At 42.5% G+C, this 13150-nt stretch overlaps 1 protein-coding gene and 1 non-coding gene across 3 annotated transcripts; one reads left to right on the forward strand and one right to left on the reverse strand.

The window, feature by feature from the left end:
- Nucleotides 1-4058: 4058 nt before the first annotated feature.
- Nucleotides 4059-7393, reverse strand: IL17A (interleukin 17A). Of its 2 annotated transcripts, none has more exons than XM_029244107.1 (3): nt 7361-7393; nt 6027-6223; nt 4059-4798 (listed from the first exon to the last, which is right to left on the reverse strand). In XM_029244107.1, exons 1-3 carry the CDS (start codon nt 7385-7387, stop codon nt 4561-4563), a joined length of 462 nt encoding a protein of 153 aa, XP_029099940.1. In that variant the 5' UTR covers nt 7388-7393; the 3' UTR covers nt 4059-4560. The 2 variants fall into 2 exon arrangements, with proteins under 2 accessions (XP_029099940.1, XP_029099939.1); XM_029244106.1 differs by having other exon boundaries at nt 4561-4798; nt 6027-6229; nt 7361-7387.
- A 4594-nt stretch (nt 7394-11987) lies between these two features.
- LOC114908206 lies at nt 11988-12094 on the forward strand. The gene has a single exon (XR_003796896.1). It is a non-coding gene; the product is annotated as a U6 spliceosomal RNA (small nuclear RNA).
- Nucleotides 12095-13150: the final 1056 nt, after the last annotated feature.

Below are 13150 nucleotides of genomic sequence, written 5' to 3' on the forward strand. Positions count from 1 at the left end.
AATATTGGGATGGGTGAAAATGGTAAGAGGGTACAAACTTCCAGTTATAAGATAAATATGTCCTGGGGATATAATGCATAGCACGGTGACTATAGTTAACCATACTGTATTGCATATTTGAAAGTTGCCGAGAGAGTAGATCTTAAAAGCTCTCATCATAAGAAAAAAAGTTGTAATTATGTGTGATGATAGATGTTAACTAAACTTATTGTGATAATCACTTTGCAATATATACATATATCAAATAAACTAACACAATGTTATATGTCAATTACATCTCAATTTTTTTAAGAATAAAGGAAAATGTCAGATCCCCAGAACTAAGGAACCAAAATGAAAAACAAGTATCTCACCATTCCACTGCCTTAACCCCCTCAAAATATTAAGAATATTTTCACAATCTCCCTAATATCTTATATACTACCTGTTCGTGCTTTGTACCTAGGAAAGATACATGCTAAGTGTACTGTTAGCACCCTCTCCATGTGGGCCACACATTAAAATTACGACTCAGAAAACTGATAATTGAGCTCTTGCAAAGAATTACTCTCAAAAATAACAAAAAAACCATTGAAATCAGTATGTATTTTACGCTTATAACACAACTCAGGATGAGCCACATTTCAAGGTTTCAACAGCCACATGTGCTTGGTGGCTACTGGATGAGACAGTGCAGTTCTGGTTCTGCTACAAGGAGGGGGAAACTCTATCCGCCTGGGTCCTTGAATGTCTGAGTGGAGCCTAGCTCCCTGATGACCCCTGGGGGATAGTAACATGAGCAAGCAATAAACATTGTTTATTTGAGTTTTGCTTGTTGCAACAGCTCTTAATTACTTACCCTGACTAGACTCCCCAAGAAGCTGAGAGACTTGAATTATAAACTATAAGAAGCTAAGCAGAGAGACCAGTTAGGATCCCATTACAGTGCAACTTTTTTTTTTAATTAATTAATTTATTTTGGTTGCACCAGGTCTTAGTTGTGGCAGGTGGGCTCCTTAGTTGTGGCATGCAAATTCTTAGTAGTGGCATGCATGTGGGATCTAGTTGCTTGACCAGGGATTGAACCCCTGTCCCCTGCATTGGAAGGCGGATTCTTAACCACTGTGCCACCAGGGAAGTCCCCCTTTACAGTGCCCCTTTAAACATGACTCTGGAGTTAGGGAGGAGGGCGAGGATACGAGACAACTGATGAGGGATTTGTTCTTCGTTGGATGAGAGGAGTGAGTGACAGAGAGAAATCTAGGTTTTTCGCTCAGATGAACAGGTGATATCATTTGAGTCAATAAAAAAGGCAGTAGGGAAGCTAGTTTGGGAATAGAGCTCATGACTTTAGTTTTGTCTGTTGACTTTGAGGTGTCTCTGAACAACTGGTTCAAAGTTTACCTCAATGTTGACTGTCTGCTATGTGCCAGGTCAGGTGCTGATGGGCTGGCTCTCAAGGGACCACCAACTGGTTAAAAGAAAGAGCTCATATCGTATGTAAGAGTAGTGATAAGTGATACCCACAGTGCTTTTGGAGCCCAGAAGAGAGAGACTTAATTTGGGATTGCTGGAGTGATAGGTCCAGGAAGGCTCTTTAAAGGAGATGATACCTACGTGGAGAGAATGGGTAGAGCAGTGGGGGTAGGGCAGAGTGCGGAGGGCAGGTGTCCTAGGCCATTTGGGCTGCTATAACAAAATATCACATATTTTGGGTGGCTTATATGCAAGAGAAATTTATTTCTTACAGTTCTGTAAGTCTGAGATCAAGGTGCCAGCATGATTGAGTGAGGACTCTCTTCTGGGTCCAGGACTTCTCGTTGTGTCCTCACCTGGCAGAAGGGGAGAGGGAGCTCTCTGGAGCCTCGTTAATAAGGGCGCTAATCTCATTCATGACCTAATCACCTCCCAATGATCCTGCCTCTCAGTCCCATCACTTTTGGGGTTAGGACTCAACATATGAATTTTGGGCAGACACAGACACTCAGACCATACCAGCAGGGTATGAATAGAGGAGCAGGAAGGGAGAAGGTGGTAAAGGTATACAGGTAGAGTGGACCGCATGACACAGGCACGTAGGTCAAGAACAGCGTGGCAGTCAAGATTGCAGGGTGAAACATCAAGGCGGAAGCAGCATGAGATAAAGCAGGAGCACGGCCAGGGCCAGGTTACAGAGGGTGTCTTTTGTCATGTCTGATTTTGTGCCATAGATAGATGTTGGAGGATAGATCAGCAGCAACGACAGGCAGGAAGCTGTTCCAATAGCAGGAGGGAAATGAGAAAAGATGAAGTCCTGAACCTGGGCAGGGAGGGCGTTAATTTGAGAATTTTCAAGAAGTGAAACAATGAGGTTGGGGATTTGTGGGTGTCAGGAGCGAGAGAGAGGAAGAGGGAAGAGTCAGGGATGCCTCGCAGATTTCTAGCAGAGATGATGGGGTGAATGATGGTGCTAACTGGGGAAAATGAAGGGAGAATAAAAGCAACTCACATCAGGGGAGAAGAGGCTTGGAAAGCAACTGCCTCTTCCCGCCCTCAAAATTCCCAGGAATATAGTCTAGTGGGAAATCATGGTTCAGGACTGTGGATGTATATGTCCTTTTCTTGCTCTCCGTCCCAAAGGAAAAACACGGTTTTATTTTCACCACTACCATTCAAGGAAGAGTGAGAAATGAATAGCAGGGAGAGGTTTTAAAGCACAGACTGTGAGAAACTGTCAGTGGCAGCTGCCTGTGAATCTCTTGTGTGGAAACCATGATGGGAGTTGGTCATGAGACTCAAGATCTCAGGGCACAGGAACACTGGAAGGAGCGGGGCCGGAGAAGATGACCCCTGGGTTTGGAATTGGAAAAGAAGCAGAGAAAAGCCATGGCCCTCTGGGTACGGCTGGAGTTTCGAGAATAAAATATTGCAGAAGATGGTCTTTCGAGAAGCAGGGAGCCTGTGGGTCCAGCCTGAGAGTTCTCAGGGGCACCCAGAAGTAGGGCAAGTAGGACACGCTGGGCCATGATTGGGGAAAATGGTTATGACTTGAAACTTGAAACTACTCTGGAATTGAATATGGTTCAGTTTTTATTTTACTTGGGCTGAACTTTTCTCATGCTTGAAGTTTGTTTTGCCCCGGTGGCTCTTTTCTGTGTCCTGGGGTGCACAGAATCAGAGGCCGAGGGCAGGAGAGGTTGTCCTAGGGGTATGACCTGAGCAAGAGAGAAATGTTCCTTTCTAGATCTCTGGTTGACATTAATCTTCAAAAGCAGACTGAGCTTGGGGAGACACTGCCATTCTAGTCTGAAAACAATGTCTCCTCCCAGAACTTCCTCCTTCCTGTCAAACCTCAGGTCATACCTTCGGGAGGATTTTTTCTTCCCCCCATATGATCTTTAAAAATGACATGTCATTTTCCCAGGGCCATTATTTTTATTTGCTTAATTTGCTCCAGAGTGCGCGTGTCCACAGCATTGGCTAATAATAGTATGCGGGCCTCCATCCTGTATTGTCTTGAATAACATTGAGAACTTGGACTTGGGGTGGGTGGAGGTTGTTGCTACTCAAAGGCATGCTTTGTTTTGCTCTATTGATAAATTTGCACACCCTTCCAAATATGAAAGAGCTGAGCTCACGGAAGTCCTTTTTTTTTTTTTTTTTTTTTTTTTGGGTTACGCGGGCCTCTCACTGTTGTGGCCTCTCCTGTTGCGGAGCACAGGCTCCGGACGTGCAGGCCCAGTGGCCATGGCTCACGGGCCCAGCCACTCCGCGGCATGTGGGATCTTCCCGGACCGGGGCACCAACCCGTGTCCCCTGCATCGGCAGGCGGACTCTCAACCACTGCGCCACCAGGGAAGCCCTCAGAAGTCCTTTTAATGAGAAAACAAATAAGGAAACGAATTTTCTTCCCAAACTTTATTATTATCAATTGTTTTTATTACAAGAGTTTAACAGAGCAGAGTTAGACTTGCCGTCTCTCTTGTGAAACCTGAACAATTTACAAAGTTAGGGTAATAAATATGAAACTAGGTTTAGTCTTTCTTTTCAGCCATGTCATGCACTCTTAAGAGACAATGAGAAGAAAATCCTGTAGCCATATGCAGTACAAACTCAGAAATTTTCACCTGCTATTTAATCCTATCTAGGATTTCCCTAGGCAGTACAGATACTCATATATTCCACCTTTCTCTAAAGACTAAGAAACATAAATAGATCCATAAATAGCTCATATAAATATAGGTTTTACCTTTTAAATAATAAAATTCCCAAGTCTGGAATCTTGTCTTAAAAAAATACAAAATAAGACATGTAATTCATTAAAATGGAATCTCATGCCCCAAAGTTATCTTGGGGCCTATTAAATACATAAATAACTTAAAGCCCTTAGAAAAGCAAACAAGAAGCAAATTGGTACTCAGTCTAAAACTTCCTTCTTGGGGAAAGGGAAAAATGGTTCAGATTCCATCTCTAAACCAGTGTTCCCTCTGGAGTTTCCATTGGATGAACTAAGAACCCTGGTGATTTGGGTCAGAAATGGGGCTGGGTCTAATCCCCAGAAAGCCTAACTGATTTGGGGAGTCGGGGTCAGACCGGAAGCTCTTAAGCTATGTGGCGGACAATGGGGGTGACACAGGTGCAGCCCACGGCCACCAGCATCTTCTCCAGCCGGAAGGAGTGGGGGCAGTGCTGAGGCTCCCTTCGCAGGACCAGGATCTCTTGCTGGATGGGGACGGAGTTCATATGATGGTCCACCTTCCCTTCAGCATTGACACAGCCCAAGTGGCTGCACTTGGCCTCCCAGATCACAGAGGGGTACCTCTCAGAGTCCTCATTGCGGCTGCAAGGGAGACAAAAGCCAGGAAGAAAGTGAATTCCTGGTAGAGCAGGAAGGAAATCAAACAGGAATAAACAGAGGGAGACAGATTCACAGGGGAGCAAATGATAGGCATTGTGAATTCTCTAAGTGCTGTTAGTCTGAAAAAGAAGTAGTTTGGGGAAAACTTGTGTTTCGAAGCCCGTGAAGTGTTATAGAAAAAAAGACAGTGATTAGTTTCCCCCAATTTCCGGCATACACAAAAGAAGATAGACTTGAAACCACAGAAAGGATTTAAATTTGACACAAAGGTTAATTTCTTTAGGGTACATTTGATAGATGAAAAAAGACTAAAGGACTAGTATAGAAACAAGATAACTGTTAATCTGACTTAATGAAGTCTGTCTTTGAAGCAGAGAATGCACTCAAATTTTATCTGACAGCACACTGACGGAACAAAGCCCACGGCTGATATGAAGGGCTGCAAACAAAATCTTAAGCCCCTTTATAACCTTCTCTCTCCCCTCCAGCTGAGTGAATAATTTGCTTCGACTTCTGAATTCATTTATTTGAACTATTCTTAGTAAGTAGAAGTAAGAAGACGAGAAACCCTACAGTCAGGTGAATCTGTAGGCTCCATACAACTGAGGATTATTTGCCTAAAATCAAATTATCAAAATACATTTTGTACTTAATCCATCTAAATACTAGATGTACTAAGGACACAGCAAATATTGGTCTGTTGGGGATGTTGTCTAACTCAAAAAAGGGTGGAAATACCCAGCATGATACTTCTTCCACTGGTATTCAAGCTATATTTTCCCAGTGTTAATACAACCAAAAAAGCACAAAAATCCCAGTTAATTAATAGTTATTTTCAACAAATCTTCTCTGGGAGCTCTGGTAAAGGGAATTCAAGCACTAATCTCCTACAATAAATGTCTGTTTCTTTTTAAAATAAATAAACAACAGACTTGGGGTGTCATAAATACGAGAATGATGACCACCGTTCATTTGGATGGATTTCTGGGGCAATGAGAACTAGTAGAATAGGTGTTATGGGGGCTGGGGAGAGCTGTGTTCTATCAAAGCAATCTGTAGAATGAAAGCTTGAGAATCATTGGTTTACACAATGGCCCTTCCAGTTTTGACGGATGATTCTGAGTAATACCATTCTCAAGGTGATTTAACTGGCAGTCTGATACATACAAGGGAGAAGAATACAGAGAGTTTATTTGGGACTTTTACGTACTGGAGAGTCCAAGGTGAGGTGGAGCGTTTGTAGTAATCGGAGGGTCTTCTGGATTTCACGTTCTGGTTAGGGATGTTTAGGTTGAGCCTCACATACTGGGGGAAGTTCTTGTCCTCAACATGCGGGCAGCCTGGACTTTGTGGGATTATGATTCCTGCCTTCACAAGAGCCACCAGACTCAGCAGCAGCAGCAGTGACTGGAACTGGGTGGGAAGGGAGAGAGAGGTGGGAAACTGGGTTAGTGCTACGTGGGTTTTGTCAACAAAGTGTGGTTGGTGATGATGGAATTGCTGATAGTTGAGAACATGCTATGGACAAGGACCATCTATACGAAATTTTCAGGTCTGTTAAATGAAAAGCTGGTTAGATGAACAAAATAATATTAGGATGGAATTTCTACCAGTCTTGAACATTTTTCTTTTCTGACTTAGAAAAACCACACTATTCATTGGCTGGCAGTAATTTTAGTGAAGATGGCAAGTCATCAACCTGTCAGTACATGCATCACTCTCAGGTCATTGGGATGGTAATAACCTTGATTTTCTAGGAAGAAATGTCCTCCTGCACCATCGATCCCGCCCCGTGCATTCTGTGAAACCCTATGTGAAATCAAATGTACACCTTAGAAATAAAGGGCTGTAGAAAATCCATGTGGTATCAGTTAAAAATTCTGTTGGTACCACTGGCAAACATCCAACCCAAAATGGACCCCCCCCCTTATGTTTTTCTTAGGTATATTTCCCAGGTTTTCTAAATTTACATATACTGATTCGGTAATCAAATTGGGTTTCAAAAAAGACGTTTTAACTTAAATATTTTAAAAACATAAAGACCGTTTACTCTAAACCACACCTATACCATCTATACATCTATGTCTAGTTAGAATAAATAGGGTTAGCGTACCAAGACTATAGTATAATAATAGGATAATGGAAAGAAAAGTCACTGCCACAACTTATTAAATCCTCAAGGATAGTGACCCGTCTCATTTTGGATTGAAGAAAAATGGGAGAATTATATTAAATCCCTTGTACTCAGAGAAACAGATTTTCAATAAGCATTCTTTCTTAGAGCACAGCATCGTGTGACACTTCTTGTGTGGTTTAGCCCCAGTATAGCTATCTTTCAGTTTTAATCTCACCTTTCAAACTGATGTGTACCAGTTCTTGAAAATGCTATACAATGACAAGTATCTATCAAGGGTTTCATTTCCCATCCTATGTAGACAGTATTCTTGGATTTCCATAGCTAGAATCCAGGATTTCATGCCTGAAGTCCAGAAATATTATCTGGCCCAAATCGACAAGAGCATTGCACGTTAGTGCGGGACTCACCACGGATGAAGTTCTCACACGAGCCATGGTAGTTTCTCCCAGTTCACTGTAAGTGGATGAGCTTGTGCTTGCTGCGAGATGGACAAAGTGTAGCGCTACCTTCTCTCTTTTTATAGGGCTTTTCTCCTTCTGTGGTCACTTACGTTGGCGTGTAGGAGTGAGTTCAGGGGTGACACCATTTTGGTTAAAAGTTCCATCCCCAAATGAGGTCAGAGAAAAACCTCCCCTTCATGATGGGCAATAATCTGCTTCTGGAGGAAAATGGGAAGGACAGAAATTTATGCTTCTAAAGACTATGTCTTCTCTTCATTCTTCAAGGAACTATGACTTGTCAGAAGCTGAGTGGAAACACAGAAACCATTTATTTATGAGCGTGCGTGAAACTGCCATTAAGAGATATCTTCTATTTTAATGGCTCGTGGGGAAATAAAAGTTTGACCTCACATTCAAGTCTTCTTTGGTCATATGCCTTGATTTCCCATTTGATAACTCCTTTCCTCACCAGATTCCCTAGCCAGATGTGGTGGAGACCGTTCCAGAAACTACCCATGGTCTCACCATATAAACAAACAAAAAATGGATACATAATTTCATGATGACAGGACATATTATTTCATCGATTTAATGCCTGCTTTGTTGAATGTCTACTCTGCTTGAGGAACAAATAACTAGGTTCAAGAGACGTGAGATTTACTATCAAAGGCACGTCTAACACTGCATGTTACCAAGCAACTTGTTAACTCACGCAATTCCTCAGGAGGAAGAAGGAGTGGGGAAATGTAACCGGACAAAGAGAGGAATGAAAATGGAGGTAGAGACTGCAGGAAGGTGCGGGTAGAGAAAAGGAGGGCAGGCAAGAGCAGACAATGGTAACAAGAAAGGAGGAGAGGAAAGGGGGATAAGAAGGGAAGAGAGATAGGACTTCCCTGGTGGTCCAGTGGTTAAGACTTTGCCTTCAAGGCAGGAGATGTGGGTTTGATCCCTGGTTGGGGAGATAAGATCCCACATGCCTCTGGGCCAAAAAAACCAAAACATAAAACAGAAGCAATATTGTAACAAATTCAATAAAAACTTTAAAAATGGTCCACATCAAAAAAAAAAATCGTTAAAAAAAAAAAAAAAGGAAAGACAGAAGGAGATGGTTCCTCCTTTTTCTCTCCACTTTCTAAGTGAGGTGAACTTCGATTTCAGGTCCTTGAGGATGGCTCCTCCTTGGAAACATTGAGGTCTATCCCAAGGTTGATAAAATGAGGGGTCAGGGGGCTTCCCTGGTGGCGCAGTGGTTGGGAGTCCACCTGCCGATGCAGGGGACACGGGTTCATGCCCCGGTCCGGGAGGATCCCACATGCCGCGGAGTGGCTGGGCCCATGAGCCATGGCCGCTGGGCCTGTGCGTCTGGAGCCTGTGCTCTGCAGCAGGAGAGGCCACGGCAGTGAGAGGCCCGCGTACCGCAAAAAAAAAAAAAAAAAGAGGGGTCAGTGGATGCAGACATGGCTGGTGACGTGTCACCCTGTCTCTGCCCATTCTCCGCAGTGAGGTGTTTTCTTGGGTAGACAGACCCTGACTGATCAGTGAGGAAGGCCATGAGCAGCTGAAATCTCAGTGGCGATGGTAGATGGATGACCTTGGTAGGCGAAGCAGATACAGATGGAAGAGAAAGTGGGATGCAGTTTCTCCTGATTTCCTTGGTTCTGGTGTTGACCTCACCATGTACCTTGGAGACATGGAGTCATCGTGAGCTCCCCTGTCCCTCCTCCACATGTGATCACGTAGCCATCTCAGCAGCATCTGTGTCTCTCACATCTATTTCCTATTCCCAGACCTACTGCCATTCCTCTAACTCATTGCTCACCCACTTGGACTGTTTTGTTTTTGTTTTTTAGTTGAAGTATAGTTGACTTACAATGTTGTTTTAATTTCTGTTGTACAGCAAAGCAATTGTTATACATATATACACATTCTTTTTTATATTCTTTTCCATTATGGTTTATCACAGGATACTGAATATAGATATAGTTCCCTGTGCTATACAGTAGGACCTTGTTGTTTATCCATTCTCTATATAATGGTTTGCATCTGCTAATCCCAAACTCCCAATTCATCCCTCCCCAACCCCCTCCCCCTTGGCAACTACAAGTCTGTTCTCTATGTCTGTGAGTCTGTTTCTTTTCCGTAGATGGGTTCCTTTGTGTACTTGGACTGTTTTAATAACCACATTTGCTCTTCCCAATTGTTGCCTTCCACCCTCCTTCAACATTCCTGCAATAATGATCCTCAAAGCATGGCTCTGATTGTGCCTTTTCTTGTATCGTTTGCTTGCATTCAGAACAAAATGCAGACCCCTTAGCATTTAAATTATTATTTGACTTAGTATCTGAAATCTGCAACCTTTACAGCTTTACCTGCCACCACGCTCCATGACCTGGGCTCATGGGGTCCTGATTGTTCTCCTTCCACAGACGGTCCCCAACTTATGATGGTTTGACTTACAATTTTTCAAATTTGCGACGGTGCAAACGTGATATACATTCAGTTGAAGCTGTACTTCAGATTTTGAATTTTGATCTTTTCTCAGGCTGGTGCTATGTGGTATGATCTTCTCTCATGAGGCTGCAGTGGCTGTGAGCCATGCAATCATGAGGGTGAACAACCGATATATTTACCAACATCTGTACCCAGACACCGATTCTATTTTTCACTTTCAGTACATTATTCAGTAAATGACATGAGATATTCAATACTTTATTATAAAATAAGCTTTGTGTTAGATGATTTTGCCCAACTGTAGGCTAAGATAAATGTTCTGGGCACATTTGAGGTAGGCTAGGCTAAACCATGATGCTTGGTAGGTTAAGGTGTATTAAATGCATTTACATCATGATGTTTTGAATTTATTGGGTTTGTTGGAATGTAATCCCATCTTAAGTCAAGGAAGATCTGTAATGCCTGCATGCCTTTTGTTAGGTACTGTCTCTGAAATGCCCTTTCCCATCCTCAGTTTATACCAAAATGTGCCTTGTCCTTCCAGCTCCAGTTCAAATGTGTCTTCTAAGTCTGGAGGTCCCTCCTGATCATTTAGCTGAAATGAGCAGCTCCCATAACACATAGCTTATACCTGCCTCTCTAGTAACTTTTGCTTCATTTTGTACTGTGTTTTATTTGGCTGGAAAAAGTATGTCTAAGACATATGTTTATTTCCAATTTTAGATTTTACTGTTATCCTTCAAGGCCAGTGTGTTATTCATCTTCGTAACTCCCATGGTGCTTCCTGTGAGGCTTTATACAGCATAGGTCTTCACAGATTGCTTCTGTGTTGCTGGTTTTTCTCTGGTACACAGCTGTCCATGCATGTTTCTATCATATTGCATGTCATTTGTTTATGTATCTGATTTTCCTGCTAGACTGTGAAGCTACCTGGAGACAGTTATTATTAGTCTTTGTATCATCTAACACAGTGTCTAGGAAATAGGAAGTGCTCAATATTTTGACTGAATTAAAGTACAAATAATGTTATTTGGGTAGGTTGGAATCTTGAATATTCCTTTTGGGACCCAATTGCATGCCAGTGACCATACTGAGCTATCACCTTGACTCTCCAGCTGATCATTTTGAAGGTAGTGTGACAAGGTTGTGGCCTGTTTTGGACCATCCTTAAGTAGAAGATTTCTTGCTTGTTGCTGTCTGGTAAGGATGAGGTCAAGGTAAATGTGTTTGCTGGCCAAAGGGGCAAAGCGGATTCTAGTTGTCCTGCCTATGCCCGCCTCCTGTGCCAGTGAAATACACCCTGTGTGCTGTCCTTTGAAATACCAACCCTAGCTTTGAAATAAGGATGGGAAACAAGGTGGGTTTTCACAAAAGTGTAAAACTGGCCATTTTGAGGTGGTGGTTGGAGCTCAGTGTGCCCAGTCTTGAGTAGGAGTGGTTTCTCAGATACACTCTGGAGCTGGAGGAGCAGTCAGAAGCACAAAGATGGTGTGCAGAGCAAGGAGGGTATTGTCTACAGAGGCAGCTGGTTCAGGTTTGGACCGCAGTCTGTTCAGATAGAAGGAATGCTGGACTGGAAATTAGGTGCCCAGAACACTAGAGGAGAGGACACTTTTATTTTCACTGTGGTTCTGCCATTAACTACCCATGCCCTTAGGTATTTCACATCCTTGAGGCTCAGTTTCCCTCTCGATAAATGAGTTTTTGCACCAGGTAATCTTTGGTTATCTGAGTTTTCAGAGAAAGAAAATAGTGAAAGAACAAGTAGGGACAGTAAATTAGGGGTGATGATTTTGCTTAGTGATTTTCCCCACTTTATCATTCTTGCTTCTTGGAGGGCTTGGGAAACAGATATCCACAAAGTAACGGGGAACTGCATCCTGGGAGTTGGGAGCTGGGATCTGGGTGAGGTGAGCAGAGGAGGAGCAGTGGAGGCTGGGAAGTCTTCCTGGGAGCCAAGCATTCATCTGCTCCTAGTAAAGTGTCTGTGGGCTTCTTGATTTAGGGAAATGATCTTCAAGGCTCCTTGCCTTCATTAGGTCATCAAACAGCATCCCCTTGTACTTACAGTAGAGAACAATGTGGGAGATAGAAGAACATATATCCCTTAAATTAAGACTGTCATTAAAAAATTAAATAAATAGTGCTCACTTCAGCAGCACATATACTAAAATTGGAATGATACAGAGAAGATTAGCATGGCCCCTGCACAAGGATGACATGCAAATTCGTGAAGCGTTCCATATTTTTTTTAATTAAAAAATAAATAAGTAAATAAGTTAAGTAAAAAAAACTTCTTGCTTAGGTGGTGGGGTTACCATCGAGATACTATTGTCTTTTCTACTCTACAGCCTTAGAAAACAAACAAACAATGGTCTCAGTAGAGGAGGAGGCCCTGTGCCACCGTTAATGACTTATGTACAGTAAGTCCCCTACATACGAACCTTCAAGGTGCAAACTTTCAGAGATGTGAACGTGCGTTCCATCAACGTCAGGCGTGAGTGAAATTGCAGCTTGCCCTCTGTCTCCTATTGCTGACAATCCTTCAGCTCTACCATCTCCCACCTCCTCTCCCTCCTCTAGTCAGTAACTCTTCTTGCCTGTTCACTCGATGCCAGTGCCTGTATGCCAGCAGTTGTGCTGTACTACTGTACTTTTCAAGGTGCTGTACAGTAAGATTAAAAATGTTTTCTTTATTTTTTTGTGTTTGTTTTTTAATGTATTATTTGTGTGAAAAGTATTATAAACCTATTACAGTACAGTACTATATAGCTGATTGTGTTAGCTGGGTAGGTAGGCTAACTTTGTTGGACTTAAGAACAAACTGGACTTAAAATGCGCTCTCGGAATGGAACTCGTTCATATGCAGGGGACTTATTGTATATTATAGTTTAAAGACAATGGCTACTCAAAGAAATGGGTATCATTTTATCTCATGCTGTGCACATCACAAGGAAAACTCCTTTTCTCTTGATTTTGATTTAGTATAGAGAAGGTAATGAGTAGCTGCAGAGAATCCTTTTGGGTTTTTAATCTGGGGGCTGATATTTTGAAAATGGGCCAACTGACAAGAAGCAATGTCAGATACTTAATAGGAAGACATGGTTTTGAGAGAGGAGAACGTTTGCAACAGAGGGTCATCTGGAGGGCCTTGGGGCATTGATAAAATCAAGATTTAGCTGATATCCAGATTTAGATCTAGTTGTTTAAAATCTAGATCATCTATAATATCTCCAACTTCAAAGTATTAATAGTGTTATATACCAGAGGCTCAGCTCTGAGGTTAAAGCTGTTGTTTTTCAAGAA

Source organism: Monodon monoceros, unplaced genomic scaffold (assembly GCF_005190385.1).
Source record: "Monodon monoceros isolate NGI ecotype Baffin Bay Population unplaced genomic scaffold, NGI_Narwhal_1 Super_Scaffold_3, whole genome shotgun sequence".
In the NCBI taxonomy this organism is placed as follows: Eukaryota; Metazoa; Chordata; class Mammalia; order Artiodactyla; family Monodontidae; genus Monodon; species Monodon monoceros.